Source organism: Oncorhynchus mykiss, chromosome 17 (genome assembly GCF_057628025.1).
Source record: "Oncorhynchus mykiss isolate SJ-2025 chromosome 17, ASM5762802v1, whole genome shotgun sequence".
In the NCBI taxonomy this organism is placed as follows: domain Eukaryota; kingdom Metazoa; phylum Chordata; class Actinopteri; order Salmoniformes; family Salmonidae; genus Oncorhynchus; species Oncorhynchus mykiss.
Genome location: NC_143038.1, coordinates 33,063,195 through 33,090,675, shown reverse-complemented (window position 1 = coordinate 33,090,675; position 27,481 = coordinate 33,063,195). Strand labels below are relative to the sequence as shown.

Below are 27,481 nucleotides of genomic sequence, written 5' to 3'. Positions count from 1 at the left end.
ACTCTCTCAGACACACACACCCCTAACACACTCCTTGCACACTCGCATGCAGTCCTAGCCAGCATAGAGTGCGATTTGACCTCTGTACTCAGACCCGTCCCACACCGCTAGTCCCATCCTCCTCCTCCTGTGTACACGTGCCAGGGATAAATCCTGCCTCTCCCCCTTTCTCCACCTCTTCTCTCTGCCACGCATATACACAAGCAGGGCTCCCTCTGCCAACCCTCACTCACACACAGCCTCTGTGCAGTCTAGTTCACTTTCCTGGTGCTTTTGGTGCTTAGACATTTTGCCTTCATGGAGGACTACCACAAACCCGACCAGCAGACGGTGCAGGCACTCAGGAACATCGCCAACCGCCTCCGAATAAACTGCATCAAGGCTACCACTGCAGCCGGCAGCGGGTAAGACCCTTTAACTCAAACTGACACAGACACACACACACACAAACACATACACCCAGTCGTAAATCTAGGGAAGAGTGTATCCTGTATCCTTCCTGTACTCCTTCATACACACAGGTGCACATGCACACCCATGTAGAATACAAAATGAAACAGCATGTTTTCTTTTTGTTCTCATGTGAGCTATGGAAAAATGTAACTGAGTTGAAGATGAAATGTAGGGTAACTGGGGTAACTAGCCCCCTGGGGTAGGCTGTAGTCGCTTATTTCCCTTCATAGTTTGTTTGTCTAAGCACGACCATCATCCACATACCACATTTTTTACAAAATGTTGCTTTTTTGTGTCAGCAATGGGACATGGTTCTTAAGGGGGGCTGGTTACCCCATGTTACCGTATGATGCTGTGAGTCACTACACATATGTGATGCAGATCAAAACGATAAAGATTATCCGTAACAATAACATAAAAAGTTTATATTTTCGTCAACATCTGTATGTATTGATTTTTATATCGACATACAGTAGCTTGTAGTTAGGTAATCTGTTTATATAGTTTAATTGTAGAACGCTGTATTCTTGAACAATTTACGGATTATTTTGTTTATTCTATTGAGCAAGATTGATGTATGGCCATTGTGGCTCAACATGAGATTATTTAGTTTTTTTCGATATTAGAAAATGTTCCATTGTGAACAACATGAAAGGATACATTTTGCTGTAGTGTCTGAAATTAACTCCTGTATCTGGGGAAAAGTATAGCGCGTCTTCATTTGTCTGACCGCAGGCAGGTAAGCGATGGAGGAGCCCTCGGAGCTTGCGCGTCAGTTGTTGGCACGAGACAAAGCGCATGGAGATAACCCTGGCTGGGATGTGCGCTCCGCCATCTTCGTTGATTTAGATGGGGGGGAATATTGGTCATTAAATATTATTAATAATTACTCCGCAATTACTCTTAGTGTGAACACCAAATTGATGTTTATTATTAGGCTAGAGTGTAATTATTGTATTAAATAGAGAGCCAATGCACAAACAAGTGCGCACGTTGGGTAATTCTGTAAAGAACATATTTCATTGTGATTTTTGTGAAGAAATCACACGTTTATAGAGCATCTTACTTAAATCGCAGACTGGAAATGGGAGCTAAATGTTACAAAGGTTTCCACTAGATACAAAGTCAACATTTGCTATAGTGTAAAAATGTACATAAAATAAAAACTTTTTGGTCTTATTTTTAGGTTAGGGTTGGGCATTAGGGTTAAGGTTAGGGTTAGGCATTAGGGTTAAGGTTAGGGTTAGGCATTAGGGTTAGGCATTAGGGTTAGGGTTAGGGTTAGGCATTAGGGTTAAGGTTAGGGTTAGGGTTGGGCATTAGGGTTAAGGTTAGGGTTAGGCATTAGGGTTAAGGTTAGGGTTAGGCATTAGGGTTAAGGTTAGGGTTCAAATCCCATTTTAAGAAGATAAATTGTAGAAATGACCTTGTGGCTTAGGTAACTAGTGACGACCACAAGGTTATAAGCCCGGTGATGAATGTGATTCCAAATGGCGCCCTCTGACTGATTGACTAACTGGCTGTCTGACTCGTGCTATTTCCAAAATGGTCCACATTTCTCCCCAGTCACCCATCGACGTACCCCTTGGATGTTGACATCACTGTAATTGGGAAAAAGAGGGAGCCAATGGGGCATCTCGGTTTGAATATGGCCCCCTCATCAGTATTTTGGATGAACTATTCCACTCTAATTATTATTACCCATGTTTCCCCATGGTGCCATAGAATTCTTTGGCAAGCTCAGATTTTAGACTGTGCCACTTAAAATCCAGTTAGACTGATTGAATTCAGAGTGTTTTTGAGATTGTAAAGTGATACTTCTGTTCTCTGTGTCTCTGTGTGTGTGTGTGTGTGTGTGTGTGTGTGAGTCTATGTGTCTGTCTGCTATGTGAACACCTGTCAGTAACATCCCTCTCTGCTCATACACTCTTAGAAAATACATGCTATCTTTAACCTAAAACAGTCCAATAGGAAAACCCTTTGAATAACCCTTTTTGGATCCAGGTAGAACCCTTTTGATTCCAGGTAGAACTATTGGTTCCATGTAGAACTTTTTCCACAGATGGTTCTACATGGAACCCAAAGAGTTCTACCTGGAACCAAACAGGTTTCTCCAATGGCGACAACCAAAGAACCCTTTTTGAATCCTTTTTCCTAAGCGTGTACTCCTTGTCTCCCAGATATCCCACATCATGCTGCAGCGTTGCAGAGATCATGTCTGTTCTGTTCTTCAACACAATGAAGTACCGCGCAGAGGACCCCAAGAACATCAACAATGACCGCTTCGTCCTTTCGAAGGTGAGACTATTGGAATTAAATAGAACACTATTGTCGCGTTCTATTACTGTTGTTGTCAGATCCATGTGGTGAGATCCTCCTGCTCACCTCCACTGTTTTGGTTGGGTAAAGGTCACATAACGGTCAGGATCTGCTTCCGTGAAGTTGTATCATGCATATTGACTTACGTAATACACTTGTGTTACAGCTGGTGTGCGATTGTCATGTGATATGGCAACAGTCATAAGAAGCAATGTATTTTACACTCCCTGGTTGTGAAAGAGTTACGTGGTTATGTCTTGGGTTGTATTAGAGTAACATGGGTTTTCCTCTCCTTAGGGTCATTCTGCACCGGCCCTGTACTCCATGTGGACAGAGACTGGTTTCCTGAAGGAGAGTGAGCTGCTCTCTCTGTGCCAGGTGGAGTCCAACCTGGAGGGACACCCCACACCTGTGAGTGATAACTACTACACATCACCTTTGCTAACCTAAAGGTTAGCGTACACCTCACCTTTAATAGCCTGACAGTTAACCTACGCCTCACCTTTAATAGCCTAGCAGTTAGCACCGTAGCAAAACTGAAAATGGAAATATGTGTTCTTCTTGGACAAGTTCAGGTAGTACCTCACTGAACGTTGATAACTTGTAACCTATAATAATAGCTTAACGTTTTATAACCTACTCAACACATCCTTGCTCTCTGTGGTGATAGTAACAGTCCTGTTCCTGTGTATGTGTTGGAGTTTCAGAAGCAACAGTTTGTGGATGTGGTCACTGGCTCTCTGGGCCAGGGTCTGGGTGTAGCCTGTGGGATGGCCTACACCGGGAAGTACTTTGACAAGTCCAGGTAGGAGTTCACACACATTCACACACAGATTTGTGGTCTTTGCAGGCCTCTGAATTCTAAAGTGTTAAGTATGGACTCAAATGCATAATGAGGTATTTTAGAACTTAGCGCATAGTGATGCATTTTAGAGCTCTTTAGACCACCGTGTGTTATTTTAGAGCTCTTTGGAGTATAGTGAGATATTTTAGAGCTCTTTAGAGCATAGTGAGCTATTTTAGAGTTATTTAGGGCACTGTGAGGTTTTCTAAGGTCCTCTGGGTGTGTAGTATCTGCATGCTCTGCTCTTCCGATTCTTCTGCTCTAATAACCACAGCCCCTGCGGCCACAACTCAGTTATTTTTACCATCCAGACAGATTCTGTCTCAGAATCCAATTCAGACTTTACATTAGTATTCATCACTCAGTCTATTGTTCAAAATCAGACTCACATTCCTCAGTCTAATTCAGGTTTTGTCTCAGAGTGAGGAATGCGGATCTCTGATATGTGGAATGTGGATATTGCCAGTCCTGAAAATATGCCCTGCCCTGGATAGATTTGTGCTAGAGGAGGAGTTTGTGTGGGTGGTGGGTGAAAATGATGACATAAGCAGATTATCAGGCCATTTGATTAAAATATGAGCATTTGCTTTGTTCAAAGGAGTCTGTGTGGCTAGAAGCCTCAGTCAGCGTAGATGTGAGGGAATGCAGTAAGTGGGATAAAGGGAGAAGTAAAGGTTACCAATTTCCCGTTGTGGGAGAGGGCTTTCACAATTCCCAGGGGGCGTTCAATCCGGTCTGTCACTTCAGGGGAAATGGATGAATTTGACTTGAAAGATTTCATAGAGCACTATTTGGTGTTGGGTAGAATGATAATTTGATTTTACCACTTCTTGAATCTACACTGTTTAAAAAAGGTACTATCTAGAACCTAAAAGGGTCCTTCGGCTGTCCCCACAGGAGAACCCTTTGAAGAACCCTTTTTGGTTCCAGGTAGAACAATTTTCGGTTTCATGTATAACCTTTTCCACAGAGGGTTCTCAATGGAACCCAAAAGGGTTCTACACGAAACCCATAAAAGAGTTCTCCTATAGGGACAGCTGAAAGAACCCTTTTGTAAAAAAACATTCTAAGAGTGTATACACGCGCACATGCGCACACACGGCACACACACACACACACACACACACACACACACACACACACACACACACACACACACACACCCCTGTCTCACCCCCCCATCCCTCTCTCTTGCCAAGCTACCATGTGTTCTGCCTTCTGGGGGATGGGGAGCTGTCTGAGGGGGCAGTGTGGGAAGCCATGTCCTTTGCCTCTTACTACCAGCTGGACAACCTGGTGGCCATCTTGGATATCAACCGCCTGGGCCAGACCGACCCAGCGCCCCTGCAGCACCACGTGGAGAAGTACCAGAAACGCTGCGAGGCCTTTGGGTGAGTGTGTGTGTGTGTGTGTGTGTGTGTGTGTGTGTGTGTGTGTGTGTGTGTGTGTGTGTGAAAGTGGGTTCACGAGTGAGAAGGACAGAGTGAGTAAGAGAGGTAGAGATCCTCTTTGTCAATGTAATGACAGCGAGAGAAAGTCTATGAATGTGTGAAGGCACATGTCAACATTAGTGGGCATATGTGGAATTGTTTGTTCATGAGTGTATGAGAAAGAGAAAGTGTGTGAATGCCTTTTCCATATGTGAAATGGATTTTCTGACGTGAGTGTTGCTGTCTACAGTTGGCATGCCATCATCGTGGATGGGCACAGTGTGGAGGAGCTGTGTAAGGCTCTGAGCCAGGCTCGTCACCAGCCCACTGCCATTATCGCCAAGACCACCAAGGGCAAGGGAATCCCAGGTACTCTCACCCTCGTATGGCTATTGGCTACATCCTATCACTCATACCGGTTAATGGGCTAACCTCTCAGTATGGTGTGTAAAGTATATAAGGTGTTGGGCCATTGATTTTTCCTGACCATGTGACCTGACTCCAGGTCTGGGGGTTTTCCCCGTCAGGAGATCACATCGTCAGGCTAAAACCCCTGGGCCTAAATATCCATTCAAATGTTACTGTGTATCAGTGGTGGAAAAAGTACCCAACTGTCAAACAGTACTTGAGTAAAAGTAAAAATACCTTAATAGAAAATGACTCAAGTCAAAGTAAAAGTCACCCAGTAAAATTCTACTTGAGGAAAAGTCTAAAAGAGTTTGGTTTAAAATATACTTAGATATCAAAGATTAAAGTATAATACATTTTAAATTCCTTATATTTAGCATCCAGATGGCATCATTTTCTTGTATTATTAATTTACGGAAAGCCACAGGCACACTCCAACATTCAGACATCATTTAAGGCAGTAGGGATGACCAGGGATGTTCGGTTGATAAGTGCTTGAATTAGACTATGAGTACTTTGGCTGACAAGGAAAATGTATGGAGTAATTTGTACAATATTGGCTTAAAGAATGTAGTGAAGTAAAAGTAAAAGTAGTCAAAAATATAAATGGTAAAGTAAACTACAGATACCCCCCCCAAAAACGACTTAAGTACTACTTTAAAGTATTTTTACTTAAAGTACTTTACACCACCGCTGTGTATACAGCATGTGTGTATTCTAATATTATGTCTGTCTGCATTTACCAGCTGTGGAAGATAAGATGGGCTGGCATGCCAAGCCCCTGTCCAAGGACATGGCTGAGGGAGTCGTGAAGGATCTGCAGGCGCGCATCATGAACAGCAGCAAGCGCCTGTACCCCACCACGCCCGTAGAGGATGCCCCGCCAGTCAGCCTGCGCAACGTCCGCATGCCCAGCGCACCCGCCTACAAGCAGGGAGAGAAGGTAACATACAGTGCCTTGCGAAAGTATTCGGCCCCCTTGAACTTTGCGACCTTTTGCCACATTTCAGGCTTCAAACATAAAGATATAAAACTGTATTTTTGTGAAGAATCAACAACAAGTGGGACACAATCATGAAGTGGAACGACATTTATTGGATATTTCAAACTTTTTTAACAAATCAGAAACTGAAAAATTGGGCGTGCAAAATTATTCAGCCCCTTTACTTTCAGAGCAGCAAACTCTCTCCAGAAGTTCAGTGAGGATCTCTGAATGATCCAATGTTGACCTAAATGACTAATGATGATAAATACAATCCACCTGTGTGTAATCAAGTCTCCATATAAATGCACCTGCACTGTGATAGTCTCAGAGGTCCGTTAAAAGCGCAGAGAGCATCATGAAGAACAAGGAACACACCAGGCAGGTCCGAGATACTGTTGTGAAGAAGTTTAAAGCCGGATTTGGATACAAAAAGATTTCCCAAGCTTTAAACATCCCAAGGAGCACTGTGCAAGCGATAATATTGAAATGGAAGGAGTATCAGACCACTGCAAATCTACCAAGACCTGGCCGTCCCTCTAAACTTTCAGCTCATACAAGGAGAAGACTGATCAGAGATGCAGCCAAGAGGCCCATGATCACTCTGGATGAACTGCAGAGATCTACAGCTGAGGTGGGAGACTCTGTCCATAGGACAACAATCAGTCGTATATTGCACAAATCTGGCCTTTATGGAAGAGTGGCAAGAAGAAAGCCATTTCTTAAAGATATCCATAAAAAGTGTAGTTTAAAGTTTGCCACAAGCTACCTGGGAGACACACCAAACATGTGGAAGAAGGTGCTCTGGTCAGATGAAACCAAAATTGAACTTTTTGGCAACAAAGCAAAACGTTATGTTTGGCGTAAAAGCAACACAGCTCATCACCCTGAACACACCATCCCCACTGTCAAACATGGTGGTGGCAGCATCATGGTTTGGGCCTGCTTTTCTTCAGCAGGGACAGGGAAGATGGTTAAAATTGATGGGAAGATGGATGGAGCCAAATACAGGACCATTCTGGAAGAAAACCTGATGGAGTCTGCAAAAGACCTGAGACTGGGACGGAGATTTGTCTTCCAACAAGACAATGATCCAAAACATAAAGCAAAATCTACAATGGAATGGTTCAAAAATAAACATATCCAGGTGTTAGAATGGCCAAGTCAAAATCCAGACCTGAATCCAATCGAGAATCTGTGGAAAGAAGTGAAAACTGCTGTTCACAAATGCTCTCCATCCAACCTCACTGAGCTCGAGCTGTTTTGCAAGGAGGAATGGGAAAAAATTTCAGTCTCTCGATGTGCAAAACTGATAGAGACATACCCCAAGCGACTTACAGCTGTAATCGCAGCAAAAGGTGGCGCTACAAAGTATTAACTTAAGGGGGCTGAATAATTTTGCACGCCCAATTTTTCAGTTTTTGATTTGTTAAAAAAGTTTGAAATATCCAATAAATGTCGTTCCACTTCATGATTGTGTCCCACTTGTTGTTGATTCTTCACAAAAATACAGTTTTATATCTTTATGTTTGAAGCCTGAAATGTGGCAAAAGGTCGCAAAGTTCAAGGGGGCCGAATACTTTCGCAAGGCACTGTACAGTACATGCATCTCACCATATACTGTACATATGTGGTTGTACAAATTATCCCAGGAATATGGACTCCACTGGGGCTCACCCTATAGTCGCAAACATTATATCAAAATAGAAGCAGTCACTCACACCTTAGATTGACTACTGTCAGAGAGAAGGTGGTATAATGATACATGAACAAACAGGCAGAAAAATGTACTTATTAATGACTGACTGGTTGATTTGAATCGTTGATTTGTTGATTGACTGGTTGTATTTCTCAACAGATTTCCACCAGGAAGGCCTATGGCATGGCCCTGGCTAAGTTGGGCCGTTATAATGAGCGCGTGGTGGTCCTGGATGGAGACACCAACAACTTAACTTACTCAGAGATCTTCAAGAACGAACACCCCAACCGCTTTGTGGAGTGCTACATTGCGCAGCAGAACATGGTATGAAATTAACCCTAACCCTTACTCAGACCCTAACCCTATTGAGTTTTTCTTGATTTTCTCTTTATCACATACAGTACCAGTCAAAAGTTTGGACACACCTAATCATTCAAGGGTTTTTCTTGATTTTTACTATTTTCTACATTGTATAATAATACTGAAGACATCAAAACTATTAAATAACACATATGGAATCATGTAGTAATCAAAAAAGTGTTAAACAAATCAAAATCAATTTTATATTTGAGATTCTTCAAAGTAGCCACCCTTTGCCTTGATGACAGCTTTGCACATTCCTGGCATTCTCTAAACCAGCTTCACCTGGAATGCTTTTCCAATAATCTTGAAGGAGTTCTCACATATGCTGAGCACTTGTTGGCTGCTTTTCCTTCACTCTGCGGTCCAACTAATCCCAAACCATCTCAATTGGGTTGAGGTCGGGTGATTGTGGAGGCCAGGTCATCTGATGCAGCCCTCCATAACTCTCCTTCTTGGTCAAATAGCCCTCACACAGCCTGGATGTGTGTTGGGTCATTGTCATGTTGACAAACAAATGATAGTCCCACAAAGCGCCAATCAGATGGGATGGCTTATCGCTGCAGAATGCTGTGGTAACCATGCTGGTTAAGTGTGCCTTGAATTCGAAACAAATCACTGACAGTGTCACCAGCAAAGCACCCCCACACCATCACACCTCCTCCTCCATGCTTCATGGTGGGAACCACACTTGCGGAGATCAACCGTTCACCTACTCTGCGTCTCACAAAGACACGGCGGTCGAAACCAAAAATCTCAAATTTGGACTCATCAGACCAAAGGACATATTTCTACCAGTCGAATGTCCATTGCTCGTGTTTCTTGGCCCAAGTCTCTTCTTCTTATTTGTGCATAAATTTGACCACAAAGGCCTGATTCACGCTGATGTTGAGATGTGTCTGTTACTTGAACTCTGTGAAGCATTTCTTTGGGCTGCAATTTCTGAGGCTGGTAACTCTACTGAACTTATCCTCTGCAGCAGAGGTAACTCTGGGTATTCCTTTCCTGTTGTGGTCCTCATGAGAGCCAGTTACTTGAAGTAACTTTCAAAGCTCTTTACAGTTTCCGGATTGACTGACCTTCATGTCTTAAAGTAATGATAGACTGCTGTTTCTATTTGCTTATTTGAGCTGTTTTTGCCATAATATGGTCTTGGTCATTAGAAGGAAAGGAAAGAAATTAGACAAATTAACTTTTAACAAAGCACACCTGTTAATTGAAATGCATTCCAGGTGACTACCTCATGAAGCTGGTTGAGAGAATGCCAAGAGTGTACAAAGCTGTCATCAAGGCAAAGTGTGGTTACTTTGAAGAATCTCAAATATAAGATATATTTTGATTTGTTTAACACTTTTTTGGTCACTACATGATTCCATATGTGTTATTTCATAGTTTGGATGTCTTCACTATTATTCTACAATGTAGAAAATAGTAAAAACCCCGGAATGAGTAGGTGTGTCCAAACTTTTGACTGGTACTCTGCACTCTATGAGCCAATTATGACCATTCTATAAACCCAGACAACACTCTTTCTAAATAAACCAAGCTTTTAAAAGCCAACCTGTTTTTAAATTACTTCTAAATTATACTTTTTGTTTAAAAAAAATCTATTCAGCATTGTTAAAACATTGCACCAGCATTTCGTGGCTCAGCTTAGCTGTTCTCTCTCCTCTGCCTCTGTCTCTCTCGCTGATGCTCAACCGAATGCCCTGTCCCTAGACCTGGGTTCAAATACTATTTGAAATCTTTAAGATACTCTGAGCATTTTTCCTCTAGCCTGTTTGAAGTGCCAAATGGTGGGGCTTTACAGTTTCTGGACGAATCTGATGGCCCATTAAGCCAGACAAGCTCAATCAAGCACAGATAAAGTATTTGAAATGATCTCAAATAGTATTTGAACCCTTGCTCTGCCTGTCACTAATTTTGCTGATGCTGATTCGCTATAACAAAATGCCTCTTTACTTCTGTTCAGACCACTGACTCGTTGAGCGAATTCCCCCTCTCTCAGGTCTGATTAGCTGAATAAAAACTTCTCTCTCTCTCAGTGTTACAGAGGTTGGCCTGATGAATAATGGATGTTGGTCCATCCATAATGTAACGCTGGAGAGAGAGACATGACCCACTTACAATACACCATGCCAAGCATCCTCTCTCCTACATTCTCCCTCCTCCAATGCCTCACCATGCTTCCTCCATCCACCATGCTTCCTCCCTCCGCACAGCTGACTGGTTTGTCGTCTTGAGGATTTGAACCAGTGACCTTTCAGTTACAGGCCCAGCACTCTAACTGCTAGGCTACCTACCCTCTATTCCTATCCTCTCATTGCAATCGGACTTTAGATTAACATTTTGGGAGAGTTGTCATTCAGGCTTGGCTGTATTACTGTACTGCTGCTGTTTGGCTGGTTCCTCCTGCAGCAGCAGCCTGGCAGCCTGTTCAGGTCAGGGCTGTGTTTGATGAACAGCCGTTATGACAGTTATGCTTATCTGAGAAGTGAAATATGAATCAGTGTGAGGAGGGTGGGTGTGGCCGACTGACTGACTAATTGGCTGCCTGGTTGACTGGCTAACTCAATGACTAACTTTTTAAATGTTTTTTATTTTATTTAACTAGGCAAGTCAGTTAAAAACAAATTCTTATTTACAATGACGGCCTAGGAACAGTGGGTTAACTGCCTTTTTCAGGGGCAGAACGACAGATTTTTACCTTGTCAGCTCAGGGATTTAATCTAGCAACCTTTCGGTTACTGGCCCAACGCTCCAACCACTAGGCTACCTGCTGCCCCAGACTGACTGACTGAATGGATGGCTGACAGACTGCCTAGCTGACTTACTGACTGCCCCACTGCCTGGCTGACTAGCTGGCTTGCTGGCTGATAATACCATTGTTATAAAGAAGATTGTGCAGAATAAAGTTAGAATGGCAGGTTCAAATGAGACAGACAGATTGTCTAATGGGGAATCGTTAATATTGATAAGAGAATAATGAGAGAATCAGAGGTACTGCTGTTCATGTTATGACTTATTTATGACTGCATTATGTATGGCATGGTTGAATACTCGTTTCAGATTTGCATTCTAGAGCGTGCATTATTTCCCTTTATAAACTGGATGGTTCCAGCTCTGAGTGTTGATTGGCTGACAGCCGTGGGATATATCAGACCATATACCACGGGTATGACAAAACATGTATTTTTACTGCTCTAATTACGTTGGTAACCAGTTTATAATAGCGATAAGGCACCTCGGGGGTTTGTGGCATATGGCCAATATACCACGGCTAAGGGCTGTATGCAGGCACTCTGCGTTGCGCCTTGCTTAAGAACAGCCCTTAGCCATGGTATGTTGGCCATATACCACATCCCCCTCAGGCCTTATTGCTTAAATAATGCACGGTATATCAGCAAGGTAGAATTCAATAGCTATAGTTATTTCTTACATGTTCTACGTTTGAGCTGCTTTTGAAAGAAAAAGTCGAATTGAAAACATTATTGGCATTGTTGAATTTGATTCTCATAATAGCAAGCTAGGACTGATGGTTTGGTTCGTTAAACTAGCAAGTCTGTTTGTTTGGTTACCAAGGCAACTGCTGTAGCTATCTAGTAAACTTGCTAGCTACTTCAGTGGATGTTGAACACATTTCTACAGCAAATGTTTTCAATTATAGCCATGGCATAGAATAAAAGGGATAATCAACTCGGGCTCTATGCGTTTCATGGAAGATAATGCAACTCTGTGAAGGTCATTTCCACTCCGCTAGCACGTTGCGGAACACACCTTCCACGTCGCTCATTGTTTTCCATAGAAGGCATTGTCCCTCGTTGATTATCAGTTACTCATGTCATCATTGGAGTCATGCGTCTTTGAATACGGCATTAAAGGGGCAATCTGCTGTTCAAACAATCACATAGAGAGAAAGAGACAGAGACACACAAAGAAAGAGAATAATGATCATGTCAATGGCAAGAGCGCTATCCTCTTTGTCCAGGTTAGATGTGGGGCAGAAGGAAATTGGATAATAGTACTTCTATCTGGTACTGTTATGGAATAGGAACGAGTCCAATGGCAACTCAGAGGTTTAGACAGCCACTGTGAAGAGAAGAGCAGGGGGATCGGGGAGGGCTTTTGAGATATGAAACAGGAAATGACAACTTGTGAGAGAGAAGCACGCCGCTGATTCCTCCCATATGGTACCATAAACTCGTGTGCTTTTGGACTGACTGACTTCTCACTGACTTTTACATAGCGTAGGTCCTGGGTTTCTGGGAGGCTTGACCCCCTCATTTTGATTGTGATTCGCTCAGCAGTCATTGTCCCCGTGGAGACCATCACGTGCCGCACTTTATTAACAAGTGAAAACACTACTCATTTACCAAACAGATTGTCCTGTATTTCAATCAAACGTCCCATTTGTTTGATGACAATTGACATTTCAACCTGCCTCTTTTGCAGTCACATGGCACTTTTCACAAGGTATACAGTGCCTTTAGAAAGCCTACGTACCCATGGTCCACGTTGTGTTGTGTTAAAGCCTGATGTTAAAATGGATTAAACATAGATATTTTTGTAACTTGCCTAAACACACAGCCCATAATGTCAATGTTGAATTGTGTTTTTCAAAATGTTTACTAATGAATGAAACATGAAAGGCTGAAATGTCTTGAGTTCATAAGTATTCAAGCACTTTGTTATGGAAAGTCAAAATAGTTCAGGAGTAAAAATGTGCGTACCAAGTCACATGTTAAGTTGCATGGACTCACTCTGTGTGCAATAATAGTGTTAACATGATTTTTGAATACCTACCTCATCCCTGTACCTCACACATACAATTATCTGTAAGGTCCCTCAGTCAAACGGTGAATTTCAAACACAGATTCAACCACACATACAGTGCCTTGCGAAAGTATTCGCTCCCCTTGAACTTTGCGACCTTTTGCCACATTTCAGGCTTCAAACATAAAGATATAAAACTGTAACTGGAACTACATTTATTGGATATTTCAAACTTTTTTAACAAATCAAAAACTGAAAAATTGGGCGTGCAAAATTATTCAGCCCCTTTACTTTCAGTGCAGCAAACTCTCTCCAGAAGTTCAGTGAGGATCTCTGAATGATCCAATGTTGACCTAAATGATAAATACAATCCACCTGTGTGTAATCAAGTCTCCGTATAAATGCACCTGCACTGTGATAGTCTTAGAGGTCCGTTAAAAGCGCAGAGAGCATCATGAAGAACAAGGAACACACCAGGCAGGTCCGAGATACTGTTGTGAAGAAGTTTAAAGCCGGATTTGGATACAAAAAGATTTCCCAAGCTTTAAACATTCCAAGGAGCACTGTGCAAGCGATAATATTGAAATGGAAGGAGTATCAGACCACTGCAAATCTACCAAGACCTGGCCGTCCCTCTAAACTTTCAGCTCATACAAGGAGAAGACTGATCAGAGATGCAGCCAAGAGGCCCATGATCACTCTGGATGAACTGCAGAGATCTACAGCTGAGGTGGGAGACTCTGTCCATAGGACAACAATCAGTCGTATATTGCACAAATCTGGCCTTTATGGAAGAGTGGCAAGAAGAAAGCCATTTCTTAAAGATATCCATAAAAAATGTTGTTTAAAGTTTGCCACAAGCCACCTGCGAGACACACCAAACATGTGGAAGAAGGTGCTCTGGTCAGATGAAACCAAAATTGAACTTTTTGGCAACAATGCAAGACGTTATTTTTGGCGTAAAAGCAACACAGCTCATCACCCTGAACACACCATCCCCAATGTCAAACATGGTGGTGGCAGCATCATGGTTTGGGCCTGCTTTTCTTCAGCAGGGACAGGGAAGATGGTTAAAATTGATGGGAAGATGGATGGAGCCAAATACAGGACCATTCTGGAAGAAAACCTGATGGAGTCTGCAAAAGACCTGAGACTGGGACGGAGATTTGTCTTCCAACAAGACAATGATCCAAAACATAAAGCAAAATCTACAATGGAATGGTTCAAAAATCAACATATCCAGGTGTTAGAATGGCCAAGTCAAAGTCCAGACCTGAATCCAATCGAGAATCTGTGGAAAGAACTGAAAACTGCTGTTCACAAATGCTCTCCATCCAACCTCACTGAGCTTGAGCTGTTTTGCAAGGAGGAATGGGAAAAAATGTCAGTCTCTCGATGTGCAAAACTGATAGAGACATACCCCAAGCGACTTACAGCTGTAATCGCAGCAAAAGGTGGCGCTACAAAGTATTAACTTAAGGGGGCTGAATAATTTTGCACGCCCAATTTTTCAGTTTTTGATTTGTTAAAAAAGTTTGAAATATCCAATAAATGTCGTTCCACTTCATGATTGTGTCCCACTTGTTGTTGATTCTTCACAAAAAAATACAGTTTTATATCTTTATGTTTGAAGCCTGAAATGTGGCAAAAGGTCGCAAAGTTCAAGGGGGCCGAATACTTTCGCAAGGCACTGTACCAAGAGGGTTTTCAAATGCCTCATGAAGGAGAGAACCTATTGGTAGAAAAAAACTAAAAACAGACGTTGAAAATCACTTTGAGCATTGTGAAGCTGTTAGTTATCTCTACCATGTAACCACGCCAGCCCAGGACCTCCACATCCGGCTTCTTCACCTGCGGGGTCGTCTGAGACCAGCCACCCAGACAGCTGGTGAAACTGAGGAGTATTTCTGTCTGTAATAAAGCCCTTTTGTGGCGAAAAACCTACTCTGATTGGCTGAGCCTGGCTCCCCAGTGGGTGGGCCTATGCCATATTTCTGTTCAGTGTATATACAGTACCAGTCAAAAGTTTGGACACACCTACTCATTCAAGGGTTTTTCTTTATTTTTTACTATGTTCTACATTGTAGAATAATAGTGAAGACATCAAAACTATGAAATAACACATATGGAATCATAAAGTAACTAAAAATGTGTTAAACAAAAACAACATTTGTTTTATTTTTGAGTAGCCACCCTTTGCCTTTGACAGCTTTGCACACTCTTGGCATTCTCTCAACCAGCTTCATGAGGTAGTCACATGGAATGCATTTCAATTAACAAATGTGCTTGTTAAAAGTTCATTTGTGGAATTTATTTCCTTCTTAATGCGTTTGAGCCAATCAGTTGTCTTGTGACAAGGTAGAGGTGGTATACAGAAGATAGCCTTATTTGGTAAAAGACCAAGTCCACATTATGGCAAGAACAGCTCAAATAAGCCAAGAGAAATGACAGTCCATCGCTACTTTAAGACATGAAGGTCAATCATTGCGGAAAATGTCAAATGCAGTCGCAAAACACATCAAGCATTCTGATGAAACTGGCTCTCATGAGGACCGACATAAGAAAGGAAGACGTAGAGTTATATCTGTTGCAGAGGATAAGTTCATTACAGTTACCAACATCAGAAATTGCAGCCCAAATAAATGCACACAGAATTCAAGTTTATTTACTAGACAAGTCAGTTAAGAGCAAATTCTTATTTACAATGACGGCTTTGGAACAGTGGGTTAACTGCCTTGTTCAGGGGCAGAACAACAGATTTTTACCTTGTCAACTCAGGGATTAGATCTAGCAACTTTTCGGTTACTGGCCCAACGTTCTAACCACTAGTCTACCTGTCGCCCGTAACAGCAACATCTCAACATAAACTGTTCAGATGAGACTGTGAATCAGTCCATCATTGTAGAATTGCTGCAAAGAAACCACTACTAAAGGACACCAATAAGAAGAGGATGCTTGCTTGGGCAAAGAAACATGAGCAATGGACATTAGACGGGTGGAAATCTGTCCTGTCTGATGAGTCCAAATTGGAGATTTATGGTTCCAACCACCGTGTCTTTGTGAGATGCAAAGTAGGTGAACGGATGATCTCTGCAAGTGTGGTTACCACCGTGAAGCATGGAGGAGGCATGATGGTGTGGTGGTGCCTTGCTGGTGACACTGTCTGTGATTTAGTTAGAATTCAAGGCACACTTAAACATGGCTACCACAGCATTGTGCAGCGATACGCCATCCCATCTGATTTGCGCTTAGTGGGACTATCATTTGTTTTTCAACAGGACAATGACCCAAAACACACCTCCAGGTTGTGGAAGTGCTATTTGACCAAGAAGGATAGTTATGGAGGGCTGCATCAGATGACCTGGCCTCCACAATCACCCGACAACCCAATTGAAATGGTTTGGGATTAGTTGGACCGCAGAGTGAAGGAAAAGCAGCCAACAAGTGCTCAGCATATGTGGGAACTCCTTCAAGATTGATGGAGGTGCCGATGTGCGGTCTCCCAAAACACGGGGGGTTGATATCCGAGGACACACTGAAAAAGAGTGAGATGGAGTGAGGAATGCACCAGGGAGTTCTGTGCTTATTCGGCCCCGGCTAGATAGCGACTTCACTAGTGTGGTTGGTGGGTGCAGTGTTGGCTAAGGTACTTCCCTATTTCCTGATTCAGGCGTTCTGTATGCCCATTGGTTTGGGGATGGTATCCGGAGGATAGGCTGACGGAGACCCCCAGTAGGTCGCAGAAGGCTCACCACACCCTGGAGATGAACTGGCATCCCCGATCTGAAACGATGTCTTCCGGGATCCCACACAGACGAAACACTTGTTGGAACATGCACTCAGCTATTTCCATGGCATTAGGTAGATGCGGAAGGGGGATGAGTCGGCACATCTTGGAGAACCGGTCCACTACAACAAAAATAGTAGTGAAGCCCGAAGAGTCTGGCAGATCAGTGAGGAAATCCATGGTGATGTGGCAACATGGTCTGTGTGGTGTAGGTAAATACTCGAGCTCAACGGTAGGTAGTTGGCGAGGGCTCTTTGCCCATGCACAGACGGGACAGGAAAGAATGTAATCTCGGACGTCTGCTGTTAGAGATGACCACCAGAACCTGCGTGTCAGTAGCTCTGTGGTCCAGGTGATCCCGGGATGGCCAGAACTCAGTAAGGTATGCCACCACTGCATTAGTTGGGGTCTGACGGACGCCAGAATGTAGGTCTTGCCTGCAGGGGTGTCGGGAGGAGCTGGGTCGTGGCGTAGGGCATCTCTGACAGCTGATTGGATTTCCCAGTGTATGGGTCCCATGACACAAGACGGAGGCAGAATTGGCTTGGGTTAGAGGAAGGGGAGTCAAATAGATGGGATAAGGAATCAGCCTTTTCTTGCCAGGCAGATAGTTGATGGTGAAGTTGAAGCATGTGAAGAAGAGTGCCCAGCGAGCCTGTCTGGGGTTGAGCCTCGTAGCACTTCTCAAGTACTCCAAATTGCGGTGGTCGGTAGGTGTCCCTACCCGCTGAGAGAGATCTGCTCCCACGCCGACTTTGGATGCATCAACCTCCAGAAGAGGCTGCCTAAGGATGGGTGCAGAGGTGTTTCAAGGTCTCAAATGCAGGGCGGTGTCGGTCCATTGGAGGATATGTTTTTTTTGACAGGTGAGAGCTGAGAGAGGAGCGTTTGTGTTGCTGCAGTTTCGGATGAACCGGCGGTAGTAGTTGGAAAGTCCTAGGAAACGTTGTAGTTCCTTTACGATGGTAGGTTTGGGACAGTTAAGCACGGTCGTGACTTTGTCTTCATCCATGTTGACCCCTCCTGGTGTCAACACGAAACCTAGGAAGGTTACCGTAGTAACGTGAATGGTGCTCTTCTCAGCCTTGACATAAAGATGGTGGTCCTGTAGCCGTTGGAGGACCTGTTGCACATGTTGTACGTGTTCTGCAATGGAATGAGAGTAGATCAAGATATCATCATCGTACATGATGGGGAACTGGTTGATCATGTCCTGGAAAACTTCATTCATGAAGGACTGGAAGACTGCAGGAGCATTGGTGAGACCGTAGGGCATAATCAGGTATTCGTAGTGACCCTTAGCGGTGATGAATGCCGTCTTCCACTCATCCCCACTTTGGATACGGACCAGGTTGTAAGCACTACGTAGGTCCAGTTTAGAGTAGATGGTAGCCTGTCCAACTTGTTCTAGTGCGGCTGGAATCAGAGGGAAGCGATTCTTGATGGTAAGGTCATTGAGGGGTCGGTAATCTATGACTACTATTCTTTTTCACAAAGAAGAAACTGTATGCAGCCGGAGACGTGGATGGACCAATGAATCCCATGTTGAGGGCCTCTTCTATATAGGTGTCCATAGCCTCGTTCTCTGGGATGGACAGGGGATAGATCTGACCCTTAAGAGGCTATGCCCCAGGAAGGAGGTCGATCATGCAGTCCTCTGGGTGATGAGGGGGGCAGAATGGATGCCTTTGTCTTGCTGTCTGGAACTGGGCATATACAGGTGGGATGTGGGCTGGAATGGCAGACTCTGATTCTTCTATAGAGGTGTCTCAACAGGGTAGATTGAAGCAGTACTCAAAACAGGCGGGAGACCATGAGAGCAGTTCCCCCCACCAGGAGATGGCAGGGTCATGAAGGCTTAGCCAGCGGTGACCGAGGATGAGGGATTCTTTAGGCAAAGATAATACCATTAACTGAATGACCTCAGAGTGAAGGAGGCCAATGTGAAGGGTGATACTGTCGGTCATTTGAGTCACAAGACCTGTTCCGAGAGGTTGTCCGACCAGCGCATTAATCCTAAAGGGAGTATTAACAGGGATTAGTTTGAGTCTTAACTGTTGTGCCAATTGTTCTTCAATGAAATTACCTGCGGCCCCTGAGTCCACTAGTCCCTCCGTAAACTGAGTGATCCCATTACCAGAATGATGTGCCGGGATACCAAACTGCCTTTTGGCAATTTTCAAAAACGTAGAGGTGCTTACCCGGGTGGAAGTGGAGGAGTTGTGGTTGTGGGGGGGGGTTTGTGGTTACTCTCTTTACAATAGAGGCACAGGTTTTCACATAACCTCCAATGTCTCTCGGCAGGCGTGAGAGGGTTGCGGCTGAGTTGCATAGGTTCGGGGCTATTAGACCGTGGTGGAAAAGAGAAGGGCGTGGAAAACTCATAGGCCATAGGCGACTGTATAGGTCTGTGGTCCACCAGTAGGTTGCCAATGGATATGGACATCCGGATGTATTGGTTTAGGTCAGTTAAATCTCTGCTGGTCAGTTCGGTCAGTAACTCCCGATTTATTCCCCTCCGGTAGACTGTAAGGAGCGCTGGTTTACTCCATCCTCTGTTGGCAGCCATGGTGCAAAACTCAAGGGCATACTCAGTGGTGGAGCGACAGCCCTGTCGCAGCTCACATAACAGGTCCCCGGTGTGACAACCTGAAACGGAATGGTCTAACACCTCCCTGAAGAGGGCGTGGAAACGTAATTCAGAGTACAAATCAGAACTTTGAGCGGACCACAGGGCTGTGACTCAATCCAGAGCTTTGCCTGTGAGTAGAGAGATGACGAAGTCCACCCTGTCTTTGTCAGAGGTGAAGTCAGCGGGTTGATGGTCTATGTACAGGTTACATTGCATGTAAAATCCTTGTACAGTACCAGCCGTCATAATTATTAGGCACGGATATGGGGGCGGTGAACAAGAGGAGGTTGTGGTTCCCCATATCAGTGAAGCAGGAATGGACTGGCGAAGGAGGTCGCAGAGTTCATTGATTCGTTCCTCCTGTCGGGCTAGACGTAGCTGCAGCTCTGCTGAATCCATCTGTCGTTTTTGGTGCGGTATTCTATAATGAACACAATGGGAGACGGAGAGCTGGTTTCAAGCGCAGAGCGCAGCTGGTGTTTATTGTTAAAGGACCACAGGAGGAGGCAGGTAGCTGGGTCCAGGGGCAGGCAGAAATTCATACACAGGGGGTTCAAAAAGACAACAGTACAGGCAGAGAAAAGGCAAGTAACTTTGTCCAGGACATCAGACAATAGGTTGATAACAGGAAATCTGACAGGCTAAAGTACAGGCAGGGAATAGGCAAAAGGCGTCGTTAGTGAGGCAGGCAAAAACTATCATACAAGGGAGGATAAAGTACGGGAAACACAGAGCTCAGACTAGACGTGTGTAACAAAACAAATTATTCCTCACAATTATGGTGTGGAAAGAACTGAACTAAATAGTGTGTGATAATGACATACAGGTGTGTGATCAGAATTCAGGTGATTGGGATCTGGAGAGTGATCTGCGTTCAGGGGATCTATGTGTTTGAGAGTGTGAGCTGGAAAGTGGGCTGGAAAGTGAGCTGAGTTCAGGGGATCTACGTGTTTGAGAGTGTGAGTTGGAAGCAGACGTTACAGTGCAAAGCTGTCATCAAGGCAAAGGGTGGCTACTTTGAAGAATCTCTCATATAAAATCTATTTTGATTTGTTTCACACTTTTTTGGTTACTATATGTGTTATTTAATAGTTTTGATGTCTTCAGTATTGTAATACAATGTAGAAAAAAATAATAAAAAAATAAAGAAAAACCCTTGAATGATTAGGTGTATATATTGTTTTTCTCACAAACCTAGTGCACTGGCCCTTTAATAGTCCTGTATTAGCAGACCAATATAGTTGTCTGTAGCGCGGACAAAAAATAAGTCATAGATATAGAATAAATAGTGTTCTATGTGATTCTGGGTTCCACTCACCTTCGGCTGAAGCTAATTTATCTACAGTAGACTACAATGCTATGTCTCTGCAGTTGCAGGACCACCATAGAGATGAACTACATGTTCCTGTGGGGATAGATAGGGACTAGATTTACTGCCGAGCTCCGGATGAGGCTCATTCAGGGAAGAAGAGGAGGATGGTCTTCCTGAATCTATGTCTGCATCTCAAATGCCACCCTATTCCCTACATAGTGCGCACAATAACAACTGCACCTTCTAAGAAATAGGGTGCCATTTGGGACGCACCCCTTGTAAATGTATTGACAGTTACTTGGAAGATGAAATATTGTTCTGCCATCAGCTTCATGAAAATAATGTCCATCCATTATTCTCAGTAACTAATCTCCCTAAAGTCACCAGCCGCCACTGTTATAGTGTGATGTAACTCCTCTCTTCTCCTTTTCCCTCTAGGTGAGTGTTGCCACTGGCTGCGCTGCCCGTGAGAGGAATGTTGTGTACGCCAGCACCCTGGCCTCCTTCTTCACCCGGGCCTACGACCAGCTCCGCATGGCTGCCATCTCAGAGAGCAACATCAACTTGTGTGGCTCCCACTGTGGCCTGTCCATTGGTGAGTCTGTCTGACCCTCCCCCAAACAAACCCCGGGCACACTCCCAAATTCTCACTCCACTCCACGCCACTCCCACAACCACCCACCATCACCCCCATACACTGCAACCTGTCACCAAAGATGGTGGATAAATTAAGATAGTTCACTCAAGTCGTTTACCATTGAAAAAATATATTATGTTCCTGGCTGCTTAACTGGGTGTGTCTCACATAAACAGCAATGCAATAGCAGCTGGGTCTGGTTTAATTGACTTTCATTGAACCTGAAAAAAACCAGCAAGTGGGATGTCTCGCTTCCTCTTCCATCTCTGTCACCTCAACGAATGTTCCCTATTAACTGCCTGTGTGCGTGGTCATGCACCTCCTCCAGGACTGCCAGAAATGCCAGGTTGACGCAAGAGATTGAACTTCACTGAGTTCACCCCGTTAGTTTTCACTTTATAGATCAATGTTTTTTTCTGTGATTGAATCAACATTATACCAGACCCTTTTCAATGCAACAAACCAAAACAAATCTAACTTTGCAAGATTTGGTCTGTGATTTTGTTGTAGGGAGAGCAAGAGCGCAAAGGAGAATTATATTGGCAGTCAGGTAAAAAGCTTATGTCTTAATAAAAAGGAGCAATGTTGTATTTTGAGACAGGCTTGAATATGCAAATAAGCCAATATGCAGAGGGATAGCCTACATTGTCTAATTCTCTGTATAGTAATAATAATACATTTTATTTTGTAAAGTGGTTTCTTGTATCATACAACACAATAAAATGCCATTTACAGTCCCCTATTTGGCCCATGGTGTTACAGACCAAGTAAAAAATCATGAATGTCAAGCCCTTCATAATGTAAAAACGTTTTTCAACGTCTCATGCAATGTAGGCCTGCATTGAACACCACACATAGGCTATATCACAGAAATCAAAAGCTATTTCCATGTGAAAATGTTATAGGATTTCCCTCATTGGTTTTGTTGGTAGGCTTGCATTATGCTGAAATAGCCACAATAGCCTAATGGCTACTGTCTAAAACTGTAAATTTGCTCTGTGCCACCAAAAATTGAGGGAACATTAGTCACACAACCCCACTCTTTATCCAGTGACTCTACCCCCTCTTTCACTCTCTTCAATCTTTCTATTGGCTCCTCAAGTCAAAGCACCCTCAAATGGTACTGCATTCCCAACGTGACTGTCCATCTCGTGCGGTTGATCCAAGTTCCTCTCTTTCTTTTTCCCCACTTCTGTGTTTTCCTCCTCACCTCCTTCACCCCCTGAGGTCCCCTAACCTCCCTCTCCCCCCCTGACCCCTGACCCTGTCTGTCCTGGATGCTGTCACCTTCACCAGGGGACCTGATGTCCCTCTCCTCTGTTAGTCCCTCAGGTACACTGCATGCCACTCTCTCTACGTCCGTCTGTCCTACTGTCTGTATTCTTGTCTGTCTGCCTGTCTTATACACCTGCATGTCAGTCCACCTAGCCTTTAGCTTTATATTGGGTTGAAATCATATTTGAAATATTTTGCTTGAGCCTGCCTGGAGTCTTGGCTGGATGTGATTTGCACCAGGAAATCTCAATAAAGAGCAACACATAGTATTTTCTTTCTACGTTACAACATTTTGGAAGGAAATTAATCTATTTGAGTGTTCCAGGAGAGGACGGGCCGTCTCAGATGGGTCTAGAGGACTTGGCCATGTTTAGAGCCATCCCCATGGCAACCATCTTCTACCCCAGCGATGGTGTGTCTATTGAGAAGGCAGTGGAGCTGGCCGCCAGCACAAAGGTACTCATAATCCCTCCCACCAAAATGCTATTGGTTCTTATCCCCTCACACCAAATGTTATTGGCCCTCCAACATTGACGCATCTCCCTATGCCCCTGCCCCAACACCAGAAGATATGCTTTGTGTTCAAACCCTCAAATGTATGACCATAGTATTCCATTCTCTTTTCTAAGGGCGTTTGCTACATCAGAACCAGCCACCCCGACAACCCGATCATCTACAGCAGCAACGAGGACTTCCATGTTGGACAGGCTAAGGTGAACTCTTTTCTATATTACATTAACCACACAGGCTATCACAGCCTTGGATAAACCACTTAAGTTTCCTCCTACTTCCGGACATGAGCTGATTAGTTAGATGATTAGTTTAATCAGTTCTACAGCATCCATATTAGGAACTCCCTCACTGAGGAAGTATTGTCTGACAACTGAAAGAGTTCCTATTATGGATGCCGTACAAGTGGTTGAATGGCTTCAAATTAACACAGAGAGGGTTGTCTTTGAGTGGAATATAAACAATGAATCTCTCATCCAATAGTCTAGCTTTATGAGATGCTTTATGAGATGTGCTGAAACCTTGTTGTTAACTCATCCCTGTCCATCTCAGGTGGTGTACCAGAGCGCGGAGGACAAGGTGACCGTGATCGGAGCAGGGATCACCCTACATGAGGCCATGGCTGCAGCTGAGATGCTCAAGAAAGGTACAGTACAACTACAGCCAGACTTGAAGAAAGACTTGGAACCCAGAACCGAACTGTATAGGGATTTGATGATTCCTGGCTGTGGCCATTCTCTCTTTTCTGCATGCTCTAATATTGGCTACATGCGTAAATGAATTTGCTATTGAATCCAATCCATTCATTAGTTTTGGCGCACAACTCTATATCCTATAAGTGTTGGCCTTTCTCAATGATATGTTCAAGCTTATCCTGTTAAAGTTATATCCCTCTCTATATCTGAACCTCATTGTTTGAAGGTTTTAATGCCATTCTCTGTATAGTTGCTTGAATCTTGTTCTCGTTTCTCTACTGAAACACACTACTTTGGGTTTCACAATTACGGCAACTTTCCCAAAATTCCCAGGTTTTCCATAAATTCTGGATGGAGTATTCTAGATTTTCTCCTTATTCCCTTCTGATTCCAGGAATATTCTAAACAGGATTTCTGGAAAACCTTCGGAGTTTCCAATCCTATACACTACTGTTGATAAACACTATGTTTCCCACCTCGTTGTTTTCCCAGAGAGGATCTTCATCAGGGTGATCGACCCGTTCACCATCAAACCCCTGGACTCCAAGACCATCATTGAGCACACGCGCCAGACCAGGGGCCGGATCCTCACCGTGGAGGACCACTACTATGAAGGTATGCTTTTCGCAACCAGAGTTCCGACCTTAGGTAGAAGTTAGAGAAGGAGATAGACACAGAGGGGTTAGACAGGAAAATTATAAAGATGGGGCTCAAACCCGTTGCCAGAAGTATGCTTGGTCAGGAGCCTTTCTGCTACACCAGAATCTGGCACTCAAGAATAATTGTATGTCATTTAGCCGTATATATTGCAACCTGGCAACCTGTCATTTTTCTGCATTGTTTATTTATACAGACTGTATCCTCTCATTGGCTCAGAGGTGATGCGGTGGCATGTTCTCATTAGCTTGAGAGGCATAGCGGGTTTTGAGCTGTCATAGTGGGCGTGGGCAAGACATATTCTGTTCTGGTGCATTTTGTTTGCTGAGGAGGACTGTCTGTGTGTGTGTGTGTGTGTGTGTGTGTGTGTCTGTGTGTGTGTGTGTGTGTGTGTGTGTGTGTGTCTGTGTGTGCATGCGTGCGTGAGTGTGTGAAGGCCAGGGAGGCAGTGCTGTCAGATTTCCTTAGTGGAGCGTGTGCCGATGGGGCTTCTGTGACCTAGATCAAAGATGTGTAGCAGTAGCAACCCCCTCTCTGCCCCCTAAGGGGGGAGAGACTGCACTCTTAGAAAAAATGGTTCCAAAAGGGTTATTCAGCTGTCCCCCTACGAGAAGCCTTTTTTGTTCCATGTAGAACCATTTTAGTCCCAGGTAGAACCCTTTTCAGTTCCATGTAGAACCCTTTCCCACAGAGGGTTCTACATGGAACCAAAAATGATTATACCTGGGATCAAAAAGGGTTCTACCTGAAACCAAAAACAGTTATGCAAAGTGTTCTCCTATGGGTGCCACCAAAGAACCCATTTAGGTTCAAGATAGCACCTTTTTTCTAAGTGTCGGGATAGCAGTAGAGAAAAGAGAGACTGAAAGAATGAGAGGGTGAGAATATGGTGGGGAAAGATGGCGAGTGAGTGTACGCGCGCATGGCGACAGATATAGACCAATGGCTTCATCTTCAAGATCTCAAGACCAATGAGTGACCTCCGCTAGACATCTCCAGGCACAGTTCTAGGATCAGTTTATCATCTGTAATCAAAAAGCTTTACTAATAGAGGGGGGAAAACGCTGTTTGAGCTCAATGTCATTCTAAATTACTCCCGGGGAGTGTATCAGAGCTGGGGGAAGGATTGCTGTCATTTCAAATTGACTTAATGAAATTGGATTGACCCCAATCCTTTTGCAGAGATGCTTCCTTAGCCTTCTCACTCTCATGTATTTCATTTAATGTTGCTGTTCCTCAGGTGGCCTGGGGGAGGCAGTATGCTCAGCGGTGGTGAATGAGCAGGGCTTCACCCTGCAGCGTCTGGCGGTGGCCCACGTCCCGCGCAGTGGCAAGCCCAACGAGCTGCTCAAGATCTACGGCATCGACCGCGAAGCCATTTGCCAGGCCGTCAGGAAGATGCTCAGTGGCTCCGCCAACGCCAAGTAGCTCTACCCCTTCCTGCATAAGCTACGCCCCACCCAGCCCAGCCCCCATTCTACCACCCCTGAGAAAAATAGAGACATTGTTCCATGTCACCACCCACGCCTGGTAAACCCACCCCCTCACTGTGAAAGCCCTGTCCCCTATGTGTTTACTAAAGTAACGTGAGTTCGTGCTGTATGTACATTTTGAAGTAACAGTCACACATTTCACTTTTTTTTTTTCTCTCACACACATGCATACAATAAACACACAACCCTACTCCCACTTCCTGGTAATTATGGGTAATCCCAGGGTCAAGGGGTCAACTTCAGAAATTAAAGTGAGAGGTCGTCAAACTCGGCTGGCAGGTGTAGACATTCTGCAAACCATACAATGCAATAAAGACTATACATGTTGTGACTCAATGAAGGCACCTTTATTTGATGCTCATGTGTTTTTAAACTCTTCCCAGTTGATATGTTCAACCAAAAAACAACCAGCAGCTGTTTGAATACTTTTATATTGTTCTGATGATGTAACTCTAAAGACAGGGTGGGGCAGCTGGTAGTGAAATGTAAGTGTCGTCTCCATGACAACCGTCTCTGGGAAAATGTCATGTTTGTAAAACGTAGTCCAAGAAGGAAAAAAAAAGAAACAAAAGATGATGAAATGAAAATGTATGTGGGCTACAAATATCAGTAAAGTGACAAATCCATACAGTTTGATCCATATGTCTCTCTATACCACAACCCAAACACGTTACTGGACAGCTTGTGTTAGCACACATGTTGGTTTTAAACTTCCTTTTATCTCTACAACTCAGGTGTAGACTAGATAAACACATGGGGTCAGATAACTGCCAAAATGTTGTGCGTAAAAAGCTTTTGGAACATATTTAACTCCATATTAACACCTTTTACCTGCATGAGCAAACCAACAGTGTGTTAAAACGAGCTGTCTGAACATACCAATAATGTTTCTATGAGCAAATAATGTCCACTATAGCAAACAGTTGGACCTGGAGGTGAGGAAGAGGGACACAGGGCCAGCTAGGGCTTAGAGCAGGGTTGGGGTTAATTCCATTTCAATTCAATTCAGTCATATCAGTATGTAAATTGAAATGTAATTTACCCCAGCCCTGGCTTAGAGACTGTCTCTGTGCTTGTGGTCATGGTGATGTTGGGAGCATGCAGTTACATCTGAACTGTGAAGCTAAAACAAACACCTCATTTGTTACTTGAACTTTTGTATGTACCTTATACTTTCATCTATTAAAGCCCTCTGCATTTGAGTTTGAGAGTTCA

General features: G+C 43.9%; 1 protein-coding gene across 3 annotated transcripts; it reads left to right on the top strand.

Moving 5' to 3' along the window:
* Positions 1–27,481, top strand: LOC110494036 (transketolase-like). 3 transcript variants are annotated; one of them, XM_021568719.3, is made up of 14 exons: positions 1–404; positions 2,634–2,751; positions 3,070–3,183; positions 3,480–3,577; positions 4,816–5,007; positions 5,297–5,415; positions 6,201–6,397; positions 8,295–8,459; positions 21,438–21,594; positions 23,237–23,367; positions 23,541–23,624; positions 23,974–24,067; positions 24,609–24,731; positions 26,014–27,481. In XM_021568719.3, exons 1-14 carry the CDS (start codon positions 298–300, stop codon positions 26,199–26,201), a joined length of 1,887 nt encoding a protein of 628 aa, XP_021424394.2. In that variant the 5' UTR covers positions 1–297; the 3' UTR covers positions 26,202–27,481. The 3 variants fall into 3 exon arrangements, with proteins under 3 accessions (XP_021424394.2, XP_021424393.2, XP_090061379.1); XM_021568718.3 differs by having other exon boundaries at positions 160–404; positions 3,474–3,577; XM_090205253.1 differs by having other exon boundaries at positions 160–404; positions 3,070–3,186; positions 3,468–3,577.

Excerpts from the sequence above, each read along its gene's own strand:
- LOC110494036 (XM_090205253.1), top strand. The coding sequence starts at position 298 with ATGGAGGACTACCACAAACCCGACCAGCAGACGGTGCAGGCACTCAGG. Across the intron at positions 405-2,633 it reads ACCACTGCAGCCGGCAGCGG|ATATCCCACATCATGCTGCA; the intron begins GTAAGACCCTTT and ends CTTGTCTCCCAG. Across the intron at positions 2,752-3,069 it reads ACCGCTTCGTCCTTTCGAAG|GGTCATTCTGCACCGGCCCT; the intron begins GTGAGACTATTG and ends TCCTCTCCTTAG.